General features: G+C 43.9%; 2 protein-coding genes across 11 annotated transcripts in view; one reads left to right on the top strand and one right to left on the bottom strand.

The window, feature by feature from the left end:
* msn (serine/threonine-protein kinase msn) overlaps nucleotides 1-9994 on the bottom strand; it is a 53146-nt gene extending 43152 nt beyond the window's left edge. For all 10 annotated transcript variants that reach the window (XM_077659084.1, XM_077659086.1, XM_077659085.1 and 7 more), the window contains exons 1-5: nucleotides 9579-9994; nucleotides 2004-2069; nucleotides 1621-1677; nucleotides 730-774; nucleotides 88-168 (exon numbers count right to left, since the gene is read on the bottom strand). In XM_077659084.1, the coding sequence (XP_077515210.1) occupies nucleotides 88-168; nucleotides 730-774; nucleotides 1621-1677; nucleotides 2004-2069; nucleotides 9579-9641 (312 nt within the window). In that variant the 5' untranslated portion in view covers nucleotides 9642-9994. The remainder of the gene's footprint in view (nucleotides 1-87; nucleotides 169-729; nucleotides 775-1620; nucleotides 1678-2003; nucleotides 2070-9578) is intronic.
* An 803-nt stretch (nucleotides 9995-10797) lies between these two features.
* LOC144124301 (uncharacterized) lies at nucleotides 10798-22271 on the top strand. The gene is made up of 7 exons (XM_077656937.1): nucleotides 10798-10846; nucleotides 10997-11088; nucleotides 14929-15069; nucleotides 15827-16303; nucleotides 17565-17876; nucleotides 18923-19151; nucleotides 21233-22271. The coding sequence occupies exons 1-7, from the start codon at nucleotides 10798-10800 to the stop codon at nucleotides 22024-22026; spliced, it is 2094 nt and encodes a 697-aa protein (XP_077513063.1). The 3' UTR covers nucleotides 22027-22271.
* The last annotated feature ends 235 nt before the right edge of the window (nucleotides 22272-22506 follow it).

Below are 22506 nucleotides of genomic sequence, written 5' to 3'. Positions count from 1 at the left end.
CTGGAAATGAAAACAGCAGCCACGAGAATGTAATGCATGCACTATACTGTGTGGCGCTACCTGTGGCAGATAGAATGATATACTCACCCAGAGCTTATCATCTTTGCCTGGTGGACTTTTCTGTATGAATGCCCCATAGTAGGTGGCAATGTTGCGGTGGTGGGAATACTACAAAAAAAAAAAAAATTCAATCGTCAAACCCATTTGGCTCATGCTAAAGTTCACCACAAAAGTCCAAGTATATGTGTACTGGTTCTGCAGCAGAATTAAATGCACACATGAATATTGCCACACTGCTGACATTGTGCCGGCGCCACGGGGTAGCCGAACCTGTCTCTCAGCGCGTGGCCGAACGTGTTCTTTGTCTTGAATGAGCGCGGCTGTTTGGCAAGCCTTGCCGCAGTAAACGGCTGAGCTTTTTACTTCCTGCTACGTTTGTCGGTAACAATATAAACATTTTTAAATGATATGCTGGTTTTTACATTACCAGTGGCTTGCATTTATACTAGTATGTCTGTGATGTCAGTATACAGTTCTTAATAAAGCAATGCAATGCTTAACTATTTCCCTACAAATTTATGAGCAGCTACAAACAAAACATCTGGACGTGCACACATGAACAAAAGTGCGCAATTCTCAGAGTCCTTAGAGATGCTTGGGGGTATTAGTGTAAACTTTCGGCTAATTCTAACTGTCTAAATGAAGAAAGGCTTGTCTCAGTACGCTTACCTTTTTGAGGACATTAATCTCTAGCTTAATTTCTTCCTCTTCATCCTATAACAGAGAGAAGAAAAAAGTACAAATTACAAATGTTACCTAAAGCAGCATAAAATAGGTGAAAAACCTCACGTGCTAAATGTGGTGGCTTTAAAGCATTGCAAGCATTCAGATCATTGCCAAAAGTTATAGATACCTCAATAGCAGCACTTCGCAGGCTAATATTAATAAAGCACAACAAATGCCTCGTGCTAAACAACACAAGAATAGATTTTTTTGCCATGCAGTTTATTTTCCTACTAAATTCAGGCAATTAAGGGTCAAGAAAAACGATGCTACTTATCAAGCGCAAGTTTTCTACACTCTCAAACTATATGCAAGGCATTTTTGAGTAAAAATGTGTGCCATGCACTGACAGACCACTAACTCTTACATTGTGTCACGCATCTTCTTGAAGCTGCAAGAATATTCAACATCATCACAACCATGTTTAATGTTACCAATTTTCCCCGTCTACAACAGCAGGTTCCTTCCTTCATGCCCACAGTGATAGAAATGCAATGAAATGGGTCAGTCATATATTTACTAAACCCCATTGCTCATAAAATATCAACACAACTCAGTTAAGAACAGTGTGCTAAACTAAGGTGAAAAAACGCCACCTATGCAAGGCATAGGCATCAGCTCGGAGACTTCGTGCAGCTTTCGTGCAGCCTGCCTCATAATGACATGTGTTGGAGCCATTTACTAATGGCAAATTAATCTGCAAATTGCATGCCATAAAGCTAACTGCAGTCTTAAAAGTAAAGCTCACCATACTAACATTTAATTGCACATCACTGCTTTGGTGGTCATTTTCACACAGTTTGTGCAACCTGCACATTCCTGCAGAAAAACCCTCACCTCAGTGACATCCATGATCTTGATGGCAGCAAGCTGTCCAGTCTTAGTGTGACGACCCTGCAATGAACAGAACACAAGTTTTTTTTTTATTTAGCTTTTGTTTCCAGGGTTTTGTTCTCCCTAGCAAATATGATTCAGCAATGGATGTATATTACGTGTTCGCTTACTCACAGCAGATCCATCCGCTAAAATTACTGCTTTGGTACTACCGGCAAGCTGCCTTTATGATTTTCAGTGTTTTAAACTACAAAAATATTTTATGCACAACCTGACTCATTTATCGTTTAACCAACTGAATGCAAACTCTGAACTATATTTTCCTCGACCAAATCATATCATGAAAGCAACTGTTTAACAAAAATACGTTTCAACAGTATACATACCTTATACACCTGACCATAGGTACCATTTCCAACTACTTCAATTAGTTCAAATATACCTGCGGGGTCCTGCAAAAAAGATGAAAACAGGAGTTACCAACAAACCTGCCAACACTAGCATGTCTGAAACGAACATTCTCAGAACAAAAGGCCCCAAGTATTTGACACTTAAATACTTATGGAATGACAAGTTCAATACTAAAGCAAAATTCATACCACAATAAAAAGTTATAAATTAAAGATAAGAGACCTACCTAACTGCCCAAAAGCTTACATGATAGAACACTGCCAATTAACCTATATATGCCTATACTCCTACATGTAGGACAAGGCTCTTTCGCGCAGTAACTCAAAGTTTATTGCGTAAATGCCTGTGCCCGCTAGCGTAGGTTCAAAAGGGAACTTTTCGTGTGCAAGGGTTGTGTTATGTGCGTTTCGTTTTTGTTCGTTGTGTGTATTCAGAAAAATGCACCAGTCTTCCCTGAATGCCATTTTTGAAATTCTACTGCATTGTAATTCTGCAAGAAAAACAATTTTACACATTACCACAAGGAATCCATCATGCATGAGGAGGAATGTGATTTTAAAGTAAATGTAAAATGTTTTAAGCTTTACTATACACATAACAGGTAGCGAATTTGCATAGTATCCTACATTGTAGGACGGCTCAAAAGTCGGAGCTGAGAAAAATATTTCTATGAATAAAAATTTGGAATTGTGAAGTGAAATAAACATTTTATACATAAAAACATTTTATATAATTTTTTTTTAATTTCTGAAGTTCCGGCCTATACGGGTTAAGCATTAGGAACCAGCTGCAACATTATAGGGCTTACGATGTCTGAACTTTTTGGCGACCCTACTTCAGCATGAACCAGATATGAAAGGGATTTATTTATTTGCAAACGAGTAAGGTGCAATTAAATTTAGCTGAGGAATTTTTGCAGTGAAAAGCTGCCCTCCAGGTTAGTTGTGCTCAAAAAATGCACAGTATAATGCAGAATGCACTCAAGGTGTGAAAAGAAGGACAGAGCACCTACACTCTACCATTTCCTTTTTTCTTCCGTGTTTCAATGCTTTGCTACCATCAGCAAGTGGCCTTGGCATTGCAATGAAATAAGTAAGGCTGCTGCTATCTGACCCTTTAGTCTGTCACATGTCACCCTTAACAGAAGCCACCAGTCACTGAAAACAAGGAGCATAGGGGCTGTTCTTTTTTTTAATTTGTCGTGTTCATCAATGGGACATTAACAGGGTATTTATTTTTTTATTTTTAAGAAAATTGATTATAAAGCAGAAAAAAAAAACCACATGCCACTGGTGAGATCAGAACCCATGACCCACAACCTCAGTGTGTCAAGGGCCCACTGCTTATCAAGATCAAGGAATCTATTGATACAAATGGCATTACTGATTAAAGTGATCAATCTCACACAAGCACAAAGCAAGGTGCATGTTTAACCTGTATGTCCCATGTTGAAACTAGCAAGTGTCACATGGCATCCAAATAAAAATATCAAGACTAATAAAGCTAGAAAGGTTAAGAGAGAGCCATCAGGTTTATCCTAACAATGCAGTTTCAAAGGCTGTGGTGTGTAAGCTTTACTATTGTGCAACAAACTTTTCCAGGTTTCTGAACTTCACCATTCCCACCACTTAAACCCCAGTTTCTCACTCGCCACTGATCTCCAAAGAAACCTGTCCTCCTGCACCAGCACCGGTCCCAGAAAGCTCCCTCACTCATCACTCCACTTCATTCCCTGCCATCCTCAATTATGTTTCTTCTCCCTAGGTACTAACCATTTGAGCACACTATATATAAGAAACCTCTGCTTACCCGTTCTTTGATTTCCTCATGGTGCCAAAGTTAATTTCCTTTAATTAAATTCGTCCATGATATGCACACTCATGGACCCCCCCCCAAAAGCCAGATTTTTCAAAGGTGATAAGGATGATTACTGGCTGAAAATTTCCCCTCTGCTACTGCGACGCTTCATCTTCCTTTCCAGATGTTCACTATGCTGGACACGTCTGTGCTGGCCCTGCAATATTCTGGCAATGTACTGCGAAATGACTGCACCTTTTTTTTCCCCCATTTGTGAGTGCGAGCCAATTACTGGCAGCACAAGTGCACAACAGGACTAAAAAAATCCAGATAGCAGCTGCACTCCAACCACTATGGGACAATAGCAGTGAAGACAACACAGAAGAGTTAAATAGAAGTGATGATTATAAATTTTTATGGCGCAAGGGCAGCTATGGCCAATGAGTGCCATGGCACAAGGTATTTTCGACTGCTCAAGGTGGGGTCTGAGACCCATTTCCCAAGCATTTCACCTTAAATAATTTAAGCTGAGCACCAGGCAAGGGGAAAGCTTGTACCCATCATATCACCGGTGGGTACCCGGTGGCACTGGGGTCGAACCCCGCACCTCCCGCATGCGAGGCGGATGCTCAACAACTAGGCCACCGCTGCGAAGAAATGAGATTTCAAACAAATGCTGGAAATGGGAAGAAAATTTTGGACTAAGTCTGCAGGTCCTCTGCTGCGCGCAGGGCATTACATTTGGCTTCTGTTCCTTAGCATACAATGCAGCTACTGGGCTGGTTTACTTACCTAGTCATTAAGTTCAAAAAGTGCTTTGAGGGTGCCATTAACTTTACACCGGGCACTTCCCTTTCCATCATTTGATGTGCCAACCTTAGTCCCATTTCAAGCTCTTTTGTAAACCTCCACGTTTTGGCCCAACAGGTAAAGAATGGTAGGATACACCAGTTAGACACTTTCTTTCTCAAGGATAAAGGCAAGTTAATTTGAGTGCATCCACAACACAACCACTGAACGATTTTCATTTTTATACTTCATCTCTAGCAACTACATGGCCAAGATATAGTCCCCAACTGGTTCCAGTCCCTCATTACGAGTCAAACTCGCTGCTTCACTCAATATCATTCATTAAGATACCATTATACTTGGACTTTTCAGGTTCTCGATCACTTGCAGTAATTGGTCCCCTGAACTGTTTAGCAGCATAACATCGCCAGTATATATTGTCGAGGTATTTGCCATTACCTCTTATACCTAAACTTTCCTACCTCCTAGTTTAAATACTTTCTGTAGGTGCACAGTTCACAACAGACAGCTTGCATCTTCTTGCCTGGCATGCTTCTGACTGGCATTTTTCCGCTACTCATCTGATGGGCTACAGTTACCAAGGGGTCCTTGCAGATACTCTTTAGAATATATAAATACGGTCCCATCACCCTTTGTTAACCAATGCCTGCATTTACAGTGATGTTTATGCTCAATAAAGCGCTTAATTAATGAAGCCCATACAGAGGGACCTGGATTGTTCTGCAGATTTTTCTATTTACTTGGCAGAAAGTCTCTCAGAAACTCTCAAGTCTGAAGTGAAACTATTTGAAACCAACACTCATCTCGCACCATAAGATACCATTGAAACAACTTTTTGCCTAGAAAGGCTGGACCGGCTAAACACTTATTTTATCAGAACAAAGAAAATTCCTCAGCTCATATAACAATAATCAGCTTTGTAAGCCATTGCGAACATAATTCCCTGCATCATGTTCCATCCAATAATTTCAACAAGTACAGCTGATGGCATACAATATAATTACATAGCTTATCTATAGGTATATTTCCTGCATTTCCTTTTTGTCTTCGTTTTCCTCTGACTCATGCGGCTGCTGCTCTGTTCAGTGCCCTGTCATCGATGGCAGCATTTCTATCGTGCTTTGCAGCAATGCTCCAAAATACAATTTATGGTTATTAATTAATTGGCTCTCACTTGTTTAAATATGTTAATATTTCTGGGCACAGAGAGTTGCATTGGGCCATGTTGGTCGAAATGCTCAATGATCACTGTTATATGTCATAGAAGAAGATAAATGTTGCTTTCAGGTCACCAAGTTTCGTGCTGGGTGCCCGTTATTTCTCTGCATTGTCACTGCCTTGTGATCCGACGTGGGTGCAATGCAACAATGCATGCCCAACAGTACAAACACTATTTAAACAAGTAGGAGTCGATTAATAAAAACAATGGAGTAAAGGAAGAACGCCTTGCATTCAGGCCATTACTCCAATTTTGTATGAGCTGTTAAGTGCAATCAGTGCAAACTTTCAAATCATTCAACATTTCTGAAAATTCATGCTTACATCAAACAGCGAGCTTTAATTGCAGCCCTTGCACACCGCGTAAATGAAGGAAAAAAAATACAAATGTGGTACAACTACTGAATGGCACCTTTGTAGTTGAGAATGAATGACAGAAAGGACTTGTGTATACTACAAATGACAGCAAGCCGTGTTTCAAAGACGCAAATTAATCTGAAAGTAAGACAATCTGACCGAACTGCAACCACAAGCTGCTATTAGGTAAATGTGTTCAGCAGGCTAGGAAAGAAAAAAAAATACCCCACAGCTGCACAAAAGTATTCATGGCTCTCGAAACATTGCGCGATGAAAAAAAGAAAAAGAAAAACAGCACTTTTTTGCAGCACCGGCATTCTGCTGCTGCACCAGAAAAATGAGACCATTCACACATAGAAATGGCAAAATCAAAATTAACCAAGGACTGTATAGCCATTATCTCGGAACACAGTTTATTTGTCCAAATAAAAACTTAGTAAACCTGTGTTAATTCAAACCCAGTTAATTTGGAAAAACAGGATAACTCTTACACGTCATCCGGTCCCACCAAGCATATATGCTATTCTGTGGCATGGAAATATCGTTAATTCGGAGCAACTTGGCCATGCTCCGATTGGCTCGTGTGTATACAGAGTGCCAGAGATGAGGTAATGATGATAGGGACTCAGCGATCTGGCCATAACAGCATGAATGGCACTGATGTCAAACACAATTGTAAAAGTACCATACTCAGTGCTATGATAATCAGTTAATATGGTACAATGGGATGCTATTTTACTGCTCTCTGCCATTTTCTTCTTTGCTTTCATCGCGTGTGTGTTGCCACAGTGACCACGTTGCCACAGTGTTTTGTGTTATCATGCAGCCTGTAATCAATATTTGCATTAGGTCCTCTTTGTGGGCTTGCTTTTATTTTATTTTTTTAAATTTTATTTCAGAAGTACTGCCAGTTTTCTAGAAAGCCTTAAGTGGGATGGGGCATACATAATAGAAGAAAAAAGATGATTAAGATGAATTTTTATGGCACAAGGGCAGATTCAGCCAAAGAGCGCCATGAAACAAGGTAGTTTTCATTTCACCAGGTGGGGTCAAAGACCCATTTCCCAAGCATTTCACTCTAAGAAGCCGAGAACCAGGCAGAGGAAAGCTTGTACCCATTGTATCACCGGTGGTGGGTACCCGGCGGCACTGGGGACCGAACCCGGCACCTCCCACATACAAGGCGGATGCTCATACCACTAGGCTACCGCTGCCATTAGAAGAAAAAAAAAAAAACGCGACAAGACTACAACCAAGGAGACCATCAATATGATCAGCCCGCTTGCGCAGATGACCTGCGACAACAAAGTGGGTTGAACGATCTGCACATGTGCCCATCGTTCCTATAGCAAGTGTGACAGTTAGCATCTGTGTGTGGAGAGCGGGCGGAGGCGCACTACACTATTTGGCACACCTGCGAAAAATTGCTACTGCCAAGCAAATTTCTTCCCCAAAGCAATCAATGATTAGAAATTTTTCTTTTTTCAGCAAATAAAAGTATGTGGATATGGGACACTTTGTTATGGTCTTTTTTAGGTCCTCCTGATAATTTGACATTGTAAAATTCGGACACTTTCTCCAGTTCTGTGAAATTCGAATTAATAACGCTTTAATTGTACAAGGAACAAATGTTACACTGATCTCTTAAAGCCCAAGCTAAACCGTTGTTACGGGGCAAAAAGAGAACAAGACATTACAGTTCACTAATGCTGCCATCACGCTTCAGAGAAACATCTGTAGCAGAACAGCAGAAAAAGAGAGGCGCAAATTAGGCGCCCAATTTCTGGCAACATGCCAGTCCCAAAGCACTGACGTCACGCAGCGAGTCACAAATGACCCAACACCTCACTTTTCAGGATTCGTGGTATTACAAGATATTACAATATCGCACAAGATCTCAAGCGACACGATGATCAGTCCATTGTGAACAACACGTCGCACGAATTCACTGTCGCGAAAGCCTTGCGAGCTGCGGTTCACCGCCCACGCAGTAATCACAGGTACCAATGAGCAGTCGATGAAAAAAGTCGCGCGCGAGCAACGCTGATTAAACGCTAAGTGCACCATTACGCTTCGCCCTGAGCGCCTGGAAACAGCAGTCACTTCTCAAAAATAAGCCTCAACCGCACATAGCCAGTTTCGGTTACATGCAGGAGCGCCGATTACGCAACCACGCGCCGACTACAGTAACCTCTTAACAGCCCAACGGCTGCGACAATCCGTCACAATTTGCAGGCCAGTTTATTATGTCAGGACACGTCGGGCACAAGAAAAAATACCAGCATCTCATAATAAATGCAAACAGGAGACGAGTGCAATGAACCCGACTTTATCCCAAACCTTTTTTTATTATTATTATTGCTTGCATGCTTGCGTGGGACACACCAACGCCCTTGAATGTGCTCTACTGACTGTTGGTTGCAGTCACGCATTATCTGCCTGTGTTTACACGAGATGCACAGGAACTGCGTTATCCGATGCGCCACCAAACCAACGGCACGCCCAAAACCATGTATGTGGCCAACATGAAGTGTTCGAAATTAAAAAAAATGTCGCCGCAATCGTCTGCACAACGCAAAGGATGCGGTGAAGGCGTGCTCTTCTTGAGGGAATCCACATTCGATGAGTAATGCTAAGCGCGACAGGGCATCGGCCCAGCGACTGTTGTGACGGAAGCAGCAAGAGTGGACCAAGTTGACTAGCAGCGGAACGCGCGCTAGCCGAAGACAAAAAAAAAAAGCGCCTCCCAAAGAGGATAGTCTTTTACCACAATAAACCAAACTTATCCTCGCAATCTACAAGGCTGAGAAAAGGAATGAAACCCAAGACCGAGCGGCAGAGACGCAACCATGCCGGAAGTGAAGGTAGAAAGCATGAAATGTTGCTCTCGCCTCCGGTTGGGCGTGAGCGGCGCTTTCTCGAACGCGAAAAGGGAAGCTCGAATCTCTAACCCAAGCAGAGTCTGCGCGGGGGGCCACAAGTCTCGAGTAAATATTCTCACCACGCGCGCGTAACTGAGCTAAAACGGAGCGCACAGAACTGCTCGTGCAAGCGTCCCCCATCAAAGGGAAACTGCCAGCGAGAGGTCCAACTTGTTAGGCCTAGCAGACAAGGAGGCATTCCGGCTGACCAGCTGACTTCCACAGCATACGTCTCGGGTCGACGGAGAGCGAACCCGGACGCATAATCGATTGATTACGCACTCGTGTGTCTCTTGAGTGCCAGATGGTAATCAAAGAACTCACTATTAGCTCGACGGAATTCGTCAAAAGCAGCCTCCCCGACTGACACTACAGAGATTCGATATGCTCGATCATGAGTAAATGAGGTGAGAGACCAATTTCTACAGAGCAGGTAGTTTCACATACCTTTAAACTGTTGAGGTCAATGTCATCCAGACTGCAGTTTACACTTGGCTGGGTATGCGCCATGGCGTTGATTGCAGCAAGAAAGCCGATAGGAACAAAAGAGCTCGGGCGCCCCTCAGAGCCTTCTAGGAGGCTCCCTTGCCGAATAAAACACGGAAAGGGACTCCGGGCGGCTCGAGCGTAGTGATGTAAAGTCACATTAGTCCTACACAGTCACTTAGCTGAATAGTGTCAAACACAACGTAGTTTTACGATTCTCATCACAGATGTTTTCGCACACCTCACCAACACAACCGGCCGTCAATGCTCGCTCTACAACATCCACTAATGCAGCCCACTGCGATGGTCTCAAGCCTTTCTCCGTTTCTCCACCTCCGCAACTGCTTTCGTAATTATTACGGCGACCGTACCACGTCGCTGCGTACACTGGATTACTAGAGTCCTTCGATGCCAGCGCCGGGTGGAGACAACTTAAGCGACGCCGCCATATTGAATCACAACTGGCCTCCCGCTCTCCCATGTACCGCGAAATGCTCGACTGGTAGCCCAGTGTAGCTCTCGCTGCAAAAGGCCGTTCAAGTTAAAGCACTTTGAAGAGCGCCGAGCGCATGAACGGCGCCGTTACAAACACTAGCGCCGCTGATCCCGTGTGATTCAATATGGCGGCGCCGCTGAAGTTGTCTCCACCCCAGCGGCGCTGGCATCGAGGTTTCCTACTGGATTACACAAACCGATTCATGTTTAAACTAAAAGGTCGTAATTTCAATAAAAAACGTTACAAATAATAAAAACTACAGCCTTGTAACTCTTTCAAAGCAGAAATTTGGACACCAGAAATGTCTCAACTTCTATTAGCACACTAGCGACCAGTTTCGGTTTCTCGGCGCGCGCACGCGAGCGCGTGATTGTGCGGCGCGAAACTAAACTAAACGAGCAACTCATTCAAAAGACTTCGAACACGCAAGACGTTTGACTCAAGTTTAATGTCCTGAGCGAATGCGCGCACTTAAATGTGAGCGCACACTTTAGCCACACAATCGCCGACGGCTTTATCTCATAGAATCGTGACGCACAATGCGCAACCACAGTATTGTGAAGTATTCATGTACACTATTACGCAGACATAGCCATCTCGTATTTTCGCTTTTCCACGTATATCGCGACATCGAACCTTTATGTAACTCCATCAGGACGCCTTTTTAGAACTCTCAGATGCTTCATGCTGAACGCGTCGAGCAGATGTGATGCAGACGATTGCATACTCACCGGTATAGCTAATTTCGCTTTTAGCCTGATGTTGGATGGAAAATTCAGCGTGTCTTGTTAACGAAGATGCACCATGTTGCCGAAAGCAAGAGCAAGGCTGCTAGCCAATGGATGGCGTAACTGCGCTAAGGCGGTTTAACTCTCGTGGAGAGCCCGTGGCACGCGCACTGCGTGCCTCGAGCTCGCTCACTGCCGTCGGGCGTGTCAGCTGGCCAGCAAAAAAGAAGACGGCCTCGAACAGCAGGTGAGATCTTCTCTGCCCCGTTGATTTCTCCCATTTGACAATAGAAAACGAGAAAGAGAAACTGCAGGCCTTGAATTCTACCCCTGGGCAGCGTTTGGGTCGGTCGTCGCGGCATCGTGTTTCGGATAGCGGACCTGCCCGGCGATCATAACCCGAAGCCTTACATGGCTCTTGAGGTGGTCGAGCGGAGGTTCGGTTTTCTCCGCACGCCCATATGATTTCCTCGCGCCTCATCTGACTATTGAAATTGCACTGTCTCCGCGATTTTCGCGATTTTCTCCATATTTTTCCAGACAGTATAATTTGCCCAGGCGCGCGCCTCGCTCTGCCTGAAACCAGAGACAGTCTTCATGGCCTAAACCCGCCGCGGTGGCTCAGTGGTTAGGGCGCTGGACTACTGAGCCGGAGTTCCCGGGTTCGAACCCGACCGCGGCGGTTGCGTTTTTATGGAGGAAAAACGCTAAGGCGCCCGTGTGCTGTGCGATGTCAGTGCACGTTAAAGATCCCCAGGTGGTCGAAATTATTCCGGAGCCCTCCACTACGGCACCTATTTCTTCCTTCACTCCCTCCCTTATCCCTTCCCATACGGCGCGGTTCAGGTGTCCAACGATATATGAGACAGATACTGCGCCATTTCCTTTCCCCCAAAACCAATTATTCATGGCCTAGGTTCGACCGCGAGATGTGTCGTCTGTGATTGATGACATATGAACATGACATGCAAGCCCACCATATTCACCTGCCTTATTCAGACAATTAAACTTATAATCAAATTCTATTAGTGCTAACAAAATTTGTTCTTCGAAATGGTGCAAGGATTACATCACGACTCCTTAAATCATGCATTCCTGTGTTGCCAGCATATTCCTGAGTGACACCTACCAACACTAAATATTCAGTTACCTATCACTCCTCCAATAGTGTTCTAGAAAGAATATGGAGTTTGAGTTTGTGCTATATACTCAACTCATACATGAGTATGAAGAGAAGAAAAAAAAAATAAATTATGGTTTAGGAGACAAGAGAATGATTTTAATCTGAAACTTGGATGCTACCACAAGTGGATGAAAGTGCTACGGGGCCAAAATTATATGTGACCGCCACCTAGAAACACAACACAATCATCAGCTTTTTAAACCAGGCTTTGGAATCCAACTAGTGTCATTCGTGTTTGAATTTAAAGGGTCCTAAAAAGATACTGACCACCTGCTTATGCACAGGTGTCTGGATACATTCTCAAGCATCGACGCTTGCTTGAGCTCTTGCTTTTGAATTCAGCCTGGTCCACAACACAGACAACCCATGTCTGTGCAATGACCACAACAATATGCTACTATGTTTAAATTAAAACTTGAGTATAGATGCAATGTCTGGGCCCATCACACAAAAACTAACATTAATAATCAGGAAAAGATTCGGCATGAAATGGTACAGTTTGTGTTTTTGAATTATTGTGTCAAGGACCTAAGAGTCCAATGTGCCAGCACAACATTTAGGCTCAGCGATTTTGAAGTAAAATTCATCTGGGCTCGCTCACTTTCACTGAAGACTCATGACTTATAGGACTGTCTCATGCACTTAGATTTATGACTCATCTGGGCTTGCCCATCTAAGTGCTGAATCTCCCTGCATCCCAGTTGCACATCTAAAGAAATGCATTTTAGAACTGTGAAGGGCGTCATTACGACACTGCTCCTTGCTTCAAGAAAATGTTTTTTTTTTATTCAAGGTTTCGTACAACTACTCATTAAATCACAAACAATTTCAAGCGATCTTGAGGCTCATAGATCATCATTGCCATGGTTCTGTATTTTTGTCCATTTCTGGTCTTTTCAAAAAATTTTTAGCATTCTTTGATCTTGACCACATATCATCTTTTCTCAAAAGCATCTGGTAATACCTTATCTACATCATGTGTATAGGACTAAGAAACAATAGAAGGAAAATGTAACGGCCACAGATGAGAGATTACTGTGCAAGTATCAATCAGAAAAAAAAAAAGCCAGCTGAGAAAAATGGCTGAGCTGGTGAAGACTGAACTAACGCATCATAACTCAGATCATGATCTGAATACGATCTGAGAATCATTACAGCAAAGATCATGATTTAGATCTGAGCCCGGCCTTATGACTGATTGAAACCTCAACTTCAGCACAGGATAACTTCTACTCTAATCATGATCTGAATTTGAGCCCAAGCGATCCTGAATGGGTGCACTTATGAGTGAACCCAGCCAGCTGTGCCTATTATCCCATTATTATTTTTTTCCCCCATTGTGGAGCTGCCATCCAGCATCCTTTTACATCTTTTCTTCATACTTTAAACTACGGCTTTATCTCTGAAATAGTGAAAGGCATCACAACGTCGCAACACTAAATCATTCCTACAAAGCACACCACTGAATTTGAGCCAGTTGGTTGAACATGTCCCCCTTATTTTCAGCATTCTTTTTGTTAACTGGTACGAACTGGCGGGCACATTTTTATCAGTACTTATTGTCACTACTGGAGTGGAAGCAATGAGGCCTATGCAAGTATTCAACTATGCAAAAAAAAGGGGCTATGCAGAAATTCTTTGCACTACACACTTTTCATTGCTCAGGATTTCACGCAAACCCAATGTTCTATCTCATATTAACGAAGCTGACAAGTTGTATAATTGATGGCACTCCGCTGCGAAGGAACACACTGCTCAAGAATACAGTGCATGGGTATGATTGTGTGCCTGGTTGGAAGGCAACAGCTGCAGGTCTCAGTTTTGAGCCAATAAATGTGAGACAGAGTATGAAGAGGCAGTTGATTTTAGGAGTCTCATTTTATTTTGACTTGCTATTTGTTAGCCTGAAGTTTTTCCAACATAAGTGAATGGAAGAGCATATTATACCGAATGGTTGGACTAGTCTGTTTTTATTTTCTGAGAATTTGGCTGACTTTTTTTAGTTTTTGATTCAGAACTCGGTGTTCTGTTGTTTATTTTTGCAAATATTATTTTATACACATGAATTACTGTTTTTTTTTGGTGACATATGGTATTCATGAGCAGCCCAAAGCCACTCATAGTTTATCTTGCCCTTTTTGTGAGCCCGACCATTCGATTTACGAACAGACAGATGTTCGTATTTGAAGCTCAGCTTGTAAAAGGAAATGCTATCGCCATTTAAAAGGTAATGAAAGTTAACTGATGGGACCGCCAGATAAAAACTGAAGTAGGAAGTTTAATGGTGACAAGTGGGCTGCAATGTTGCATTTGCATTGTTTCGCTGGGTTCAGCGAGAGAACGGGTCATTGCATGGTGGTCTTGTTGACGGCAGCGATGTAACTGTCGCTCAACTGTCACGGCAGCCAGAATGACATTTTTTGCGACCTTTATGCCTAGTTCCGTGTCAGTGTCCTTAGACGCGGTGAAGAAACCGGCTTAACAAAATAACTGCCCTAAGCAGGTGATGAAAGTGAACAATGCTAAGTTTGCATACTGTTTTTGGCGACGATGTGGAGCATCCATCAGCAGAGATGTGTATTGTGGTGGAGAAATAGCTCAAAATGCATGACAGTACTAATTTATCCAACTGTGCCACTGTCCTTATACACCCTTGGCTCCGCTACTTTGCTAGTCTCCTCCCCTGAATGAGCGTAACGCCTACTCAGTAGCCAGCTAGATGTGGCATGCTTGTCATAAATACTGACCTTTTTCCGTTAAAACCAAATTTCAAAAATTTAATTTGGTGTAAGTTAATCGGTTTCGTTTTTTTACTGGTTTAAACCAAAAGGTCCTACCCCTAGCTACATTCAATGCCCAAGGCCTCCCAAGTGCTAACAGTCACAATGTTTCTCCTGCTGGCAGGCCTCTTCTTTCTGGCAAAGTCCTCGTTTCCTGACAACACAACTTGACCTGATTCCAGTTCCTAGGCCAGAAGCAGGACAAACCTGCTGGGAACTGCTCCCATTTAAAGCAACCATGGCCTTGAATGGTGATGGCATACAGGTAGGGCTTTGTGAATGCTCCCCTTTCCCTTTTGCTTCTTTTCTCTTCGGAAGCATCAAGCAGAACGCTAACTGGGTGTGACAATAGCAGGGAAAACTCTTTTCTCTGTATAGGAATACTGAAGGTGATCTGTCCATTCCATGTGTTACAGTTCAGAAATGCACTTCTTGGACGATGTCATTCAGACTACATAAAGCACCATGTTGTAGCACTGACACAGGGAAACACCAAAGTGAATGTCATATGCAACTTACGTATAAGGTTTCTTTTTTGCTATCTTATCAGTGTATGGCCTGCAAAATAAAAATTTCAGAGCTAAGCTGGCTGGCTTAGCGCATTAATCAGCGAGAGCTGTAGCTTTGCTTTATCCATTTAGCACTATTCCACATTGAAAAATACGTCATCAGCCATAAGAGAATGCTTAGCCCATCTCTCTCTCTCTTCCCTCTCAAACTTGCCCTCTCCATCCTCTTCCCCAAACATGAAAAGGGGATTCCCCCTCTCCACTTTTCCGCCTGGCAATTGAACTGAATTAACTTAAACTCCATTAATGAGGTTAGACTAAATGAATTCACTAAGTAATTAAGGTCTTAGGCTGACACTGTAGACTCCACAGTAGAATGAAGGACAATATGGTTTAACCAAAGCTAAAACAGCTTTTGCTATAAGAGACAGTACACTGTGACATCTCTGTGATTCTTTTATTTAACTTTAACAGCGCAAATCTTGAGTGACTTCATGCTTTCTCTCTGTGTAGGATCTTGTGACAACTCCACCTATGCACTTGATGGACTTCTGCTCGATGCCCGTGCAGTACGAGTGCGTGGTGGCACCCATGCCAACACCCTATGACCCTTGCACAAGCACTGGCACGCCTGAGATGGGCACACCACCACAACCGCCTACCATGAATCCCATAGTTGGGCCGGCGCACAACACGCGCTCCAAGAGAAACACCATTGAGCCATGCGTTCGGCTCCAGTGTTACATCTGTGGCAAGAGGTTTGAGCATCCCATGCACCTGCACAACCACATGGAGCTGCATGCACCTTTCACAGGGGATGGCCAATCGATGGTGGCTGGTGACGACAAGGTGGCCCCACTACCCTTGCTTTCCAGCCCACCACCACCACCCCCTCCACCACCATCTCGCTCCCGTCGCAGCTCTTCAGGGCGGGGCTCCCATCAGGCATCACTGCATTCCTGCTACATCTGTACCAAAAAGTTCAAGCAGGTGTGCACTGCTTCCTGGCTGCTTTGGCGGAGGCAGCAGCTGGTTTGCTAGTCCTAGTTGGTGACTGTTTAATTTGCCTCTAGGTAATGAGTATTTTCGAAAGGCAGCGATGATTTTCAATGATAGAGGTTGACACATGCATTTTAACTTGATCATCACCCCAGCAATATACTGATGATGTGACCAGTTTTAGTGCAAAAGCACTATTCCAGATGCACCGGTCCTGAGCAAGAACCTTGTTTTGTTGTCTTGTGTGCCTTGTCTTGGTCGTGAGAGACTGCTTGGGACGAGCAACATGGGTCGCACAATCCCTACTAGTGGCTGCGATAGAAACAGCCACCTGCCAGTGCAGTGGCGCATCACTTAACTGCTGCGCCACTGCGCTGGTAGTAATGTGAGGACTTACCGCGATCTATGAATGTAGAGAATTAGCAATTCTGCATATATGGGCATTGACCCACTAAGGCCCTTAAAGTGGAGTGTCCCCTGCTTTCGTATGTGTACTCAGCTTAACTACGTTGAACCCCTGCCACTTTCTTTTTTTTTAAAACCAGACAGTCTTCTTCGGATAAACGAATTGTAGTCTGGAGAAAATGCTTGGGAACTCAGTGGGGACAACACTCTCTACCATTTAAGGTCCATATTAATGGACATAAGACACTGAGATGTTATGTTGTGCTGTTATCAAGAGTATCTCATTCCTTGTTGGCATAGCTGACAGCTCTGCCTATGCACCTGTGGCTGTGATGAAACTTTGTGAATGCCCTGCGTTTAGAGCTAAAGACAAACACTGTGCTATGCCCTAGAACATCTCGACCCTCGCCCGCTGTTGGAGAGCAAAATCCTTGGATGGATGCCACATCGATCCTCAGCCCCAAAGGCAAGCCAGGCACTGTTCCAGCTCCCGTGGGCATCGGGCTTGCACGACAGGTTGTGATCCTGCCACACAATCATCCTTAACCGACATCCTTGGTCTGCCTTTTACAACCCCTCCTCCCCATTCCCTCAGTGCAGGGTAGCCAAATGGACCCCTCTTCTGGTTAACCTTTTCTCTTCCTACCTCTCTCTTAAAACATTTCTAAGCTCAGCTAGAGACAAACCTTGCTCTGCTTTTCCTGTTTTTTTTTTCTTTTCTCTAACAGTGCATTCTTCTTGATGCGGATTCTCATTTGTGCACGGCGTTGCTTGCCGAAAACAGCAATGCTGTCCTGGTGACTACTTAGGTTTACTCATGAGAGCTGCTATGGCGACCGTCGCACAGGTGGGCCACCTGAACAACCACGTGCGGCTACACACGGGGGAGAAGCCATACGAGTGCCAAGTGTGCAAGAAGAAATTCACGCAGAGTGGCCACCTGCTGAGCCACACACGGATGCATACCAATCACCGGCCGTACGAGTGCAAGTATTGCAACAAGAGTTTCACTCAGAGTGGCCACCTCAACAACCATGAGAGACTGCACTCGGGCGAGCGGCCCTACCAGTGCACTGTCTGCTCCAAACGTTTCACTCAGAGTGGTCACCTCTCTAACCACATGCGCCTGCATTCGGGCGAGCGACCGTTTGAGTGCCAGGTATGTCTGAGTGCTTGCAACCACTGAGAGGCTAGGCTGGTCTGCCTTAAATCTAGCATTTTGCAGAACTGACAAAAACTTGTTTCCCTGTCTAGATTCACTTATATTTTCATCAAAAACTCTTGCATTCCTAAATATGCGTGACGCACATAGGGAGCACTGAAGCATGTAAAATCAAAGCTGGACTCACTTTAACAACAGCTCTTCAATGAACACCCAGCATTGAATTAGTTGCTGTGCACAGTCAGTTTTGTCCATGTGGCACTTAAGTATGAGACTTACGATAGGACTGCAAAATATTTTTTGTTGATGTCTTTCTGGCATGATTAGACATTCTAAGTTTTCTTTGTACTAAGACAATAATTAAGTAACTTGACTTCAACATGACTGACATGGTATGAGTCTATCAAGATATGATTGCACTAAGCAGCACCAAGTAACAAACACCAAAAGATATGAATGAAAAAAGTTGCAACATCAACTACATGACCTTGAGAAGTCGCACAGTGCAACACATTTGGAGAACACACACTTGCCAGGCATGATCTGATTCTGTTCCATTATACTAGTTCAGTGGCAATAGTTAGCGCAAGAACCATTATGGTACTCGCACCAACATAGCTAACAAAACGAAACGTGGTCTCTGCCAAAGTTCGTGTGATGGCAAGCTAATGATTTTGAAGAAAAATTCATACTTAGCTTTTTATGCTCTATGTTTATGCAAAGTGCAACATCGTACATGGACAATGTTTACTAAACTCCAGGAAAGCATTAGTTAGCTTTGGTATGTCCCTCTTACTGGGTCAAATGGATTGCTATTTCTAACTAGAAAACATGAATCACAAATGTGTCAATGTTTAAGATGTACTACTTCTTATAACCTCCACCCTGCCACAAGTCTATTGGACCACAATGCCACTCCATAACACTCGCACGCGTCTTGTAACCTGCAGTGCGATGTAGGTGCACTAGCACAAATTGTCAAGGTTGCAAAGGTCGTATACCTGTTTATAAGTAAGTGACACTGTGTGCGGACATGTGTGCAGGTATGCAGCAAGACTTTTACACAGAGTGGTCACCTGAACAACCACATGCGGCTGCACACTGGTGGCCGCCCCCACTCGTGTCCTGTGTGCCAGAAGCGTTTCACCCAGACGGGCCACCTGAGCAACCATATGCGCATGCATACAGGCGAGCGCCCATATGACTGCCTCATCTGCGACAAGGCCTTTGCCCAGAGTGGACACCTGGCCAGCCACTTGCGCTCGCACCAGGGTACGAACCCATAATGGGTATCAGCCCCTTTACACGTGCACATGCACATATGCATGCATGAATGCACACACGGCAACACAGCAAATGAGGTGGAGACAGCAACAGATTGATTGAACTGTGCTTGCTGTGCTTGAATGCAATTGTCTCTGCAATGCACAAAATAATCCAGTATTGTTCACTGTCACATTACTTGTTTAGAGAGCAGAGAAAGCGCAGGCACACTGTAGGTTTTACCCGAATTGTTCTTTGTGCACACGCTGTGGTACATTTCAGTTAGATTTCTTTTTATTCTTCCAAATAGTTGAGTGAAAAAAAGCAAGAAGCCAAAGGTGAATGTATAACCAGGAAAATAAAGCACTTGGAGGTACAGCTCCTTTCTAAAGCCTTGTAAAAATTACAACTATTGACAGGCTCTCTGAAAATGTTGCGGTAAAACATGATGCAAAATTTGTCAATCCCAAGCCAAAATCTAAGACACTCGCAAAAATCATTTTATTGCACCACTTATTTATTGCTACAATTAGCCCAAGCAACTTGTTAAAAATAACTGCCAAGACTTATCCAAATTCCACACAGCATGCAGTCATTCAAGCGATCACTTCATTTCTTCAAGTACTTTGTTTTTAAAAGTGCAATAAGGCAGACAAACAAAACATGTTCAAACATGTTCAGATCAGTGTAAAACTACTCTGGCACCGAAAAGCTTCATATTGCATAGAGCTGTGAGCTGCATGATGGTGACCAGAGTTTTCTGCGTTAAATAAACAAAATCATATGCTCACTATGTAAGTCGTGTCAGAAACATGTCAGAGTAAAACCATGTTTCATTAGGCAATGCTGGTACTAGCTAGCTGTGCCATTATTTCAGATTCCGTAATTCACAAAGCTTCCCATGCACCTTTTGCAAATATCTGACCATTTTGCATTTTAATGACATAATAAGCACTAAAAAAATGTAAACACTTCATTAGTGATGAACAATGTTACATTATATAGATGTTCCAAAAGCTTTCTGTTAACGTACTGTTGTATGCAAACAGCAGCTACCATTGGAGTACGCATTACAGTTGAACCTGGATATATCGAACACGAAGGGGCTCGCGAAATAGTTCGACACAACCATAATTCGATTTACAAAAAATGGCAATAGATAAGCTTATCTGTAACCTGGAAGCAAGAATACATAGCACCCAGGTTAATGGTGCGATTCTTTCAGTGCACGAAATGCTTGGCCTGGCAAAACAAAGCCCGCTTAGCATCAACGCCACACCTAACGGTTCATTGGAACTAGCCACTGCCTATCATAAGATATCTAAGCCTATTACCAGTACACTATAAACAGAATAATCGCTCATTAAAATGAAGGTACAGCTAATTGGTTTTGGCAAAGCTTTCGGCAGTGAAGCACACCAGGTGAGGGCTTCCGCTAGGCTTTAGTTAGGTTGGCTTTACCACATGACTACAAGAGATAGAAGGCCACCCTTGAGCACCCACCACGTTCAACACGTCACACTCTAACAGCGCTCGCACTGCCAGCACGTGCCCAAAGTCACGCACTTGACCACTCTCTGAGTGTGAATTGTGTTTGAAGAGTGCTATTAGGAGAAGTGCCACTTGCGGGGGTGCGGCGTGCAGTTCGATATATCTAACATGCGGCAAAATCGGAGTTCGATATACTGTGAGACTTTCCTATACTTTTAAACAGGATATTTAAAAGCATAATCCGTGTGTTCGATACAGCTAATACCCAATTCGAAATTCGGGTCCGATACGTACGGGCTCGACTGTTATTTCTGAAGGCCTTGTATAATCAATCCGAGATAACAAAATTTAATGCCCTTTTTCAAACTTCCCTAACATCCACACTAATGCCTAAGGCTGCATTTCTTGGTTCTGGGCATTTCTGACATGGCTGCTGACTACCTTAAATTTTTACGCTTTTTAATCTAAAACTTTCGCAATGTGTGGTTTGGCTCGCAAGCTAGCAGCTTGGCTACAATGTCTCCCCATGCATAGACATCGCAGGTGTTCTGTACTGTGTTGCCACTGCCACTTAAAGATCATTCCCTGGTTTTTTGCAGGTCTCACCTTGGGAACATCGAGCGGCTCTTGCTCTGCACGAATGGGTGGTATTCCACCGCCACCACGTCCTGCACCGCATATAATCAAGCTGACCCCGGCCATGCCAGGGCAGCAGCAGCAACAGCAACAGCATCAACTGAAACAAGAAGAGCAGCAGCAAGAACAAGAGCAAGAGCAGCATGAGCAGCTGCAGCAGACCATGCCAGTGTCCCCTGAAAACCAAGCATATGATGAGACACCCCCCGAAGGAGCTCAAGAAACGAATGAAACAAGTGGAGCCGTAACTGTTGCCTGCGGACCTGGCATGACAGAGCCACTGGGGACCATTGTAGTGCACCAGCCACCAGCACTGCCAATGATCGAAACGCAGATGAAAGAGGAGATTCAAACTGGTTTGCAGGAAGACACACCGGTGGAGACACATGCTGGCATAACATCTGAGATTGGGTATCAGACGGAGCTGCAGAATGGTAAGCAGCCAGGCATGGAGCCCCAAGGCTCCATTTTTGAACAGGCTCAAATGCACATGGATGCAGGCATACAGGCTGAGATACAGGCGGGAGTGCAGACAGGGATGCAACCACACCTTGATCCCCCTTTAGACTTGGAGCAAGAACCAAGGTACCAACTTGAGTGCGACTTGCCTCTCGATGCACACTACGACTCTGAGACCGAAACCGATGACAGTGGCGAAACCAACACGGATGACAGCGGCACCGAAGACAGTGACACTGACGTGGGGTCACGCACTCTCTACAACATGAACATTCCTGGCAAAAGTCTAGAAACTTGACGATATCCCAGGTTAGGCTTCCTAATATAGAAGAGCACTCCCACTGATGCCGCAAGTAAAACACTGCCACAGCTGCTTAAAAGCTGCAGGAAGACGACACAGCACGGTATGCAGACAGAGGCAAGGTGATGTGCGCAGTTGTTGACTTGGCACTGGAAGGCTCCTAGACTGAAGCACCTTTTGAGTTGAATTTTCTACATTTTGTATTTTTTTTGTGCTGAAATAAAGCTTGAGTTATCCGATTTCTGCAGATGTTGCTAAGTGACACAACTTAGACAATTTATAGGTCACTTTATTAGACAAGTTTTTATGTGTAGCCTGTTGATGTGCAACGCTGAAATTTGGGCTTGCTGATTCATTCTTCAGAGCAATAACGCAACAGGACTAGAGACCAAGAATGAGTAGCAGGACGAGGGACCAAGAACGAGTAGACAAACACAGCGCTGTGTGTGTACTCGTTCTTGGTCCCTTGTCCTGTTG

Source organism: Amblyomma americanum, chromosome 3 (genome assembly GCF_052857255.1).
Source record: "Amblyomma americanum isolate KBUSLIRL-KWMA chromosome 3, ASM5285725v1, whole genome shotgun sequence".
In the NCBI taxonomy this organism is placed as follows: domain Eukaryota; kingdom Metazoa; phylum Arthropoda; class Arachnida; order Ixodida; family Ixodidae; genus Amblyomma; species Amblyomma americanum.
The sequence above is the reverse complement of the archived record's forward strand: the minus strand, read 5'-3'. Positions and strand labels throughout refer to the sequence as shown.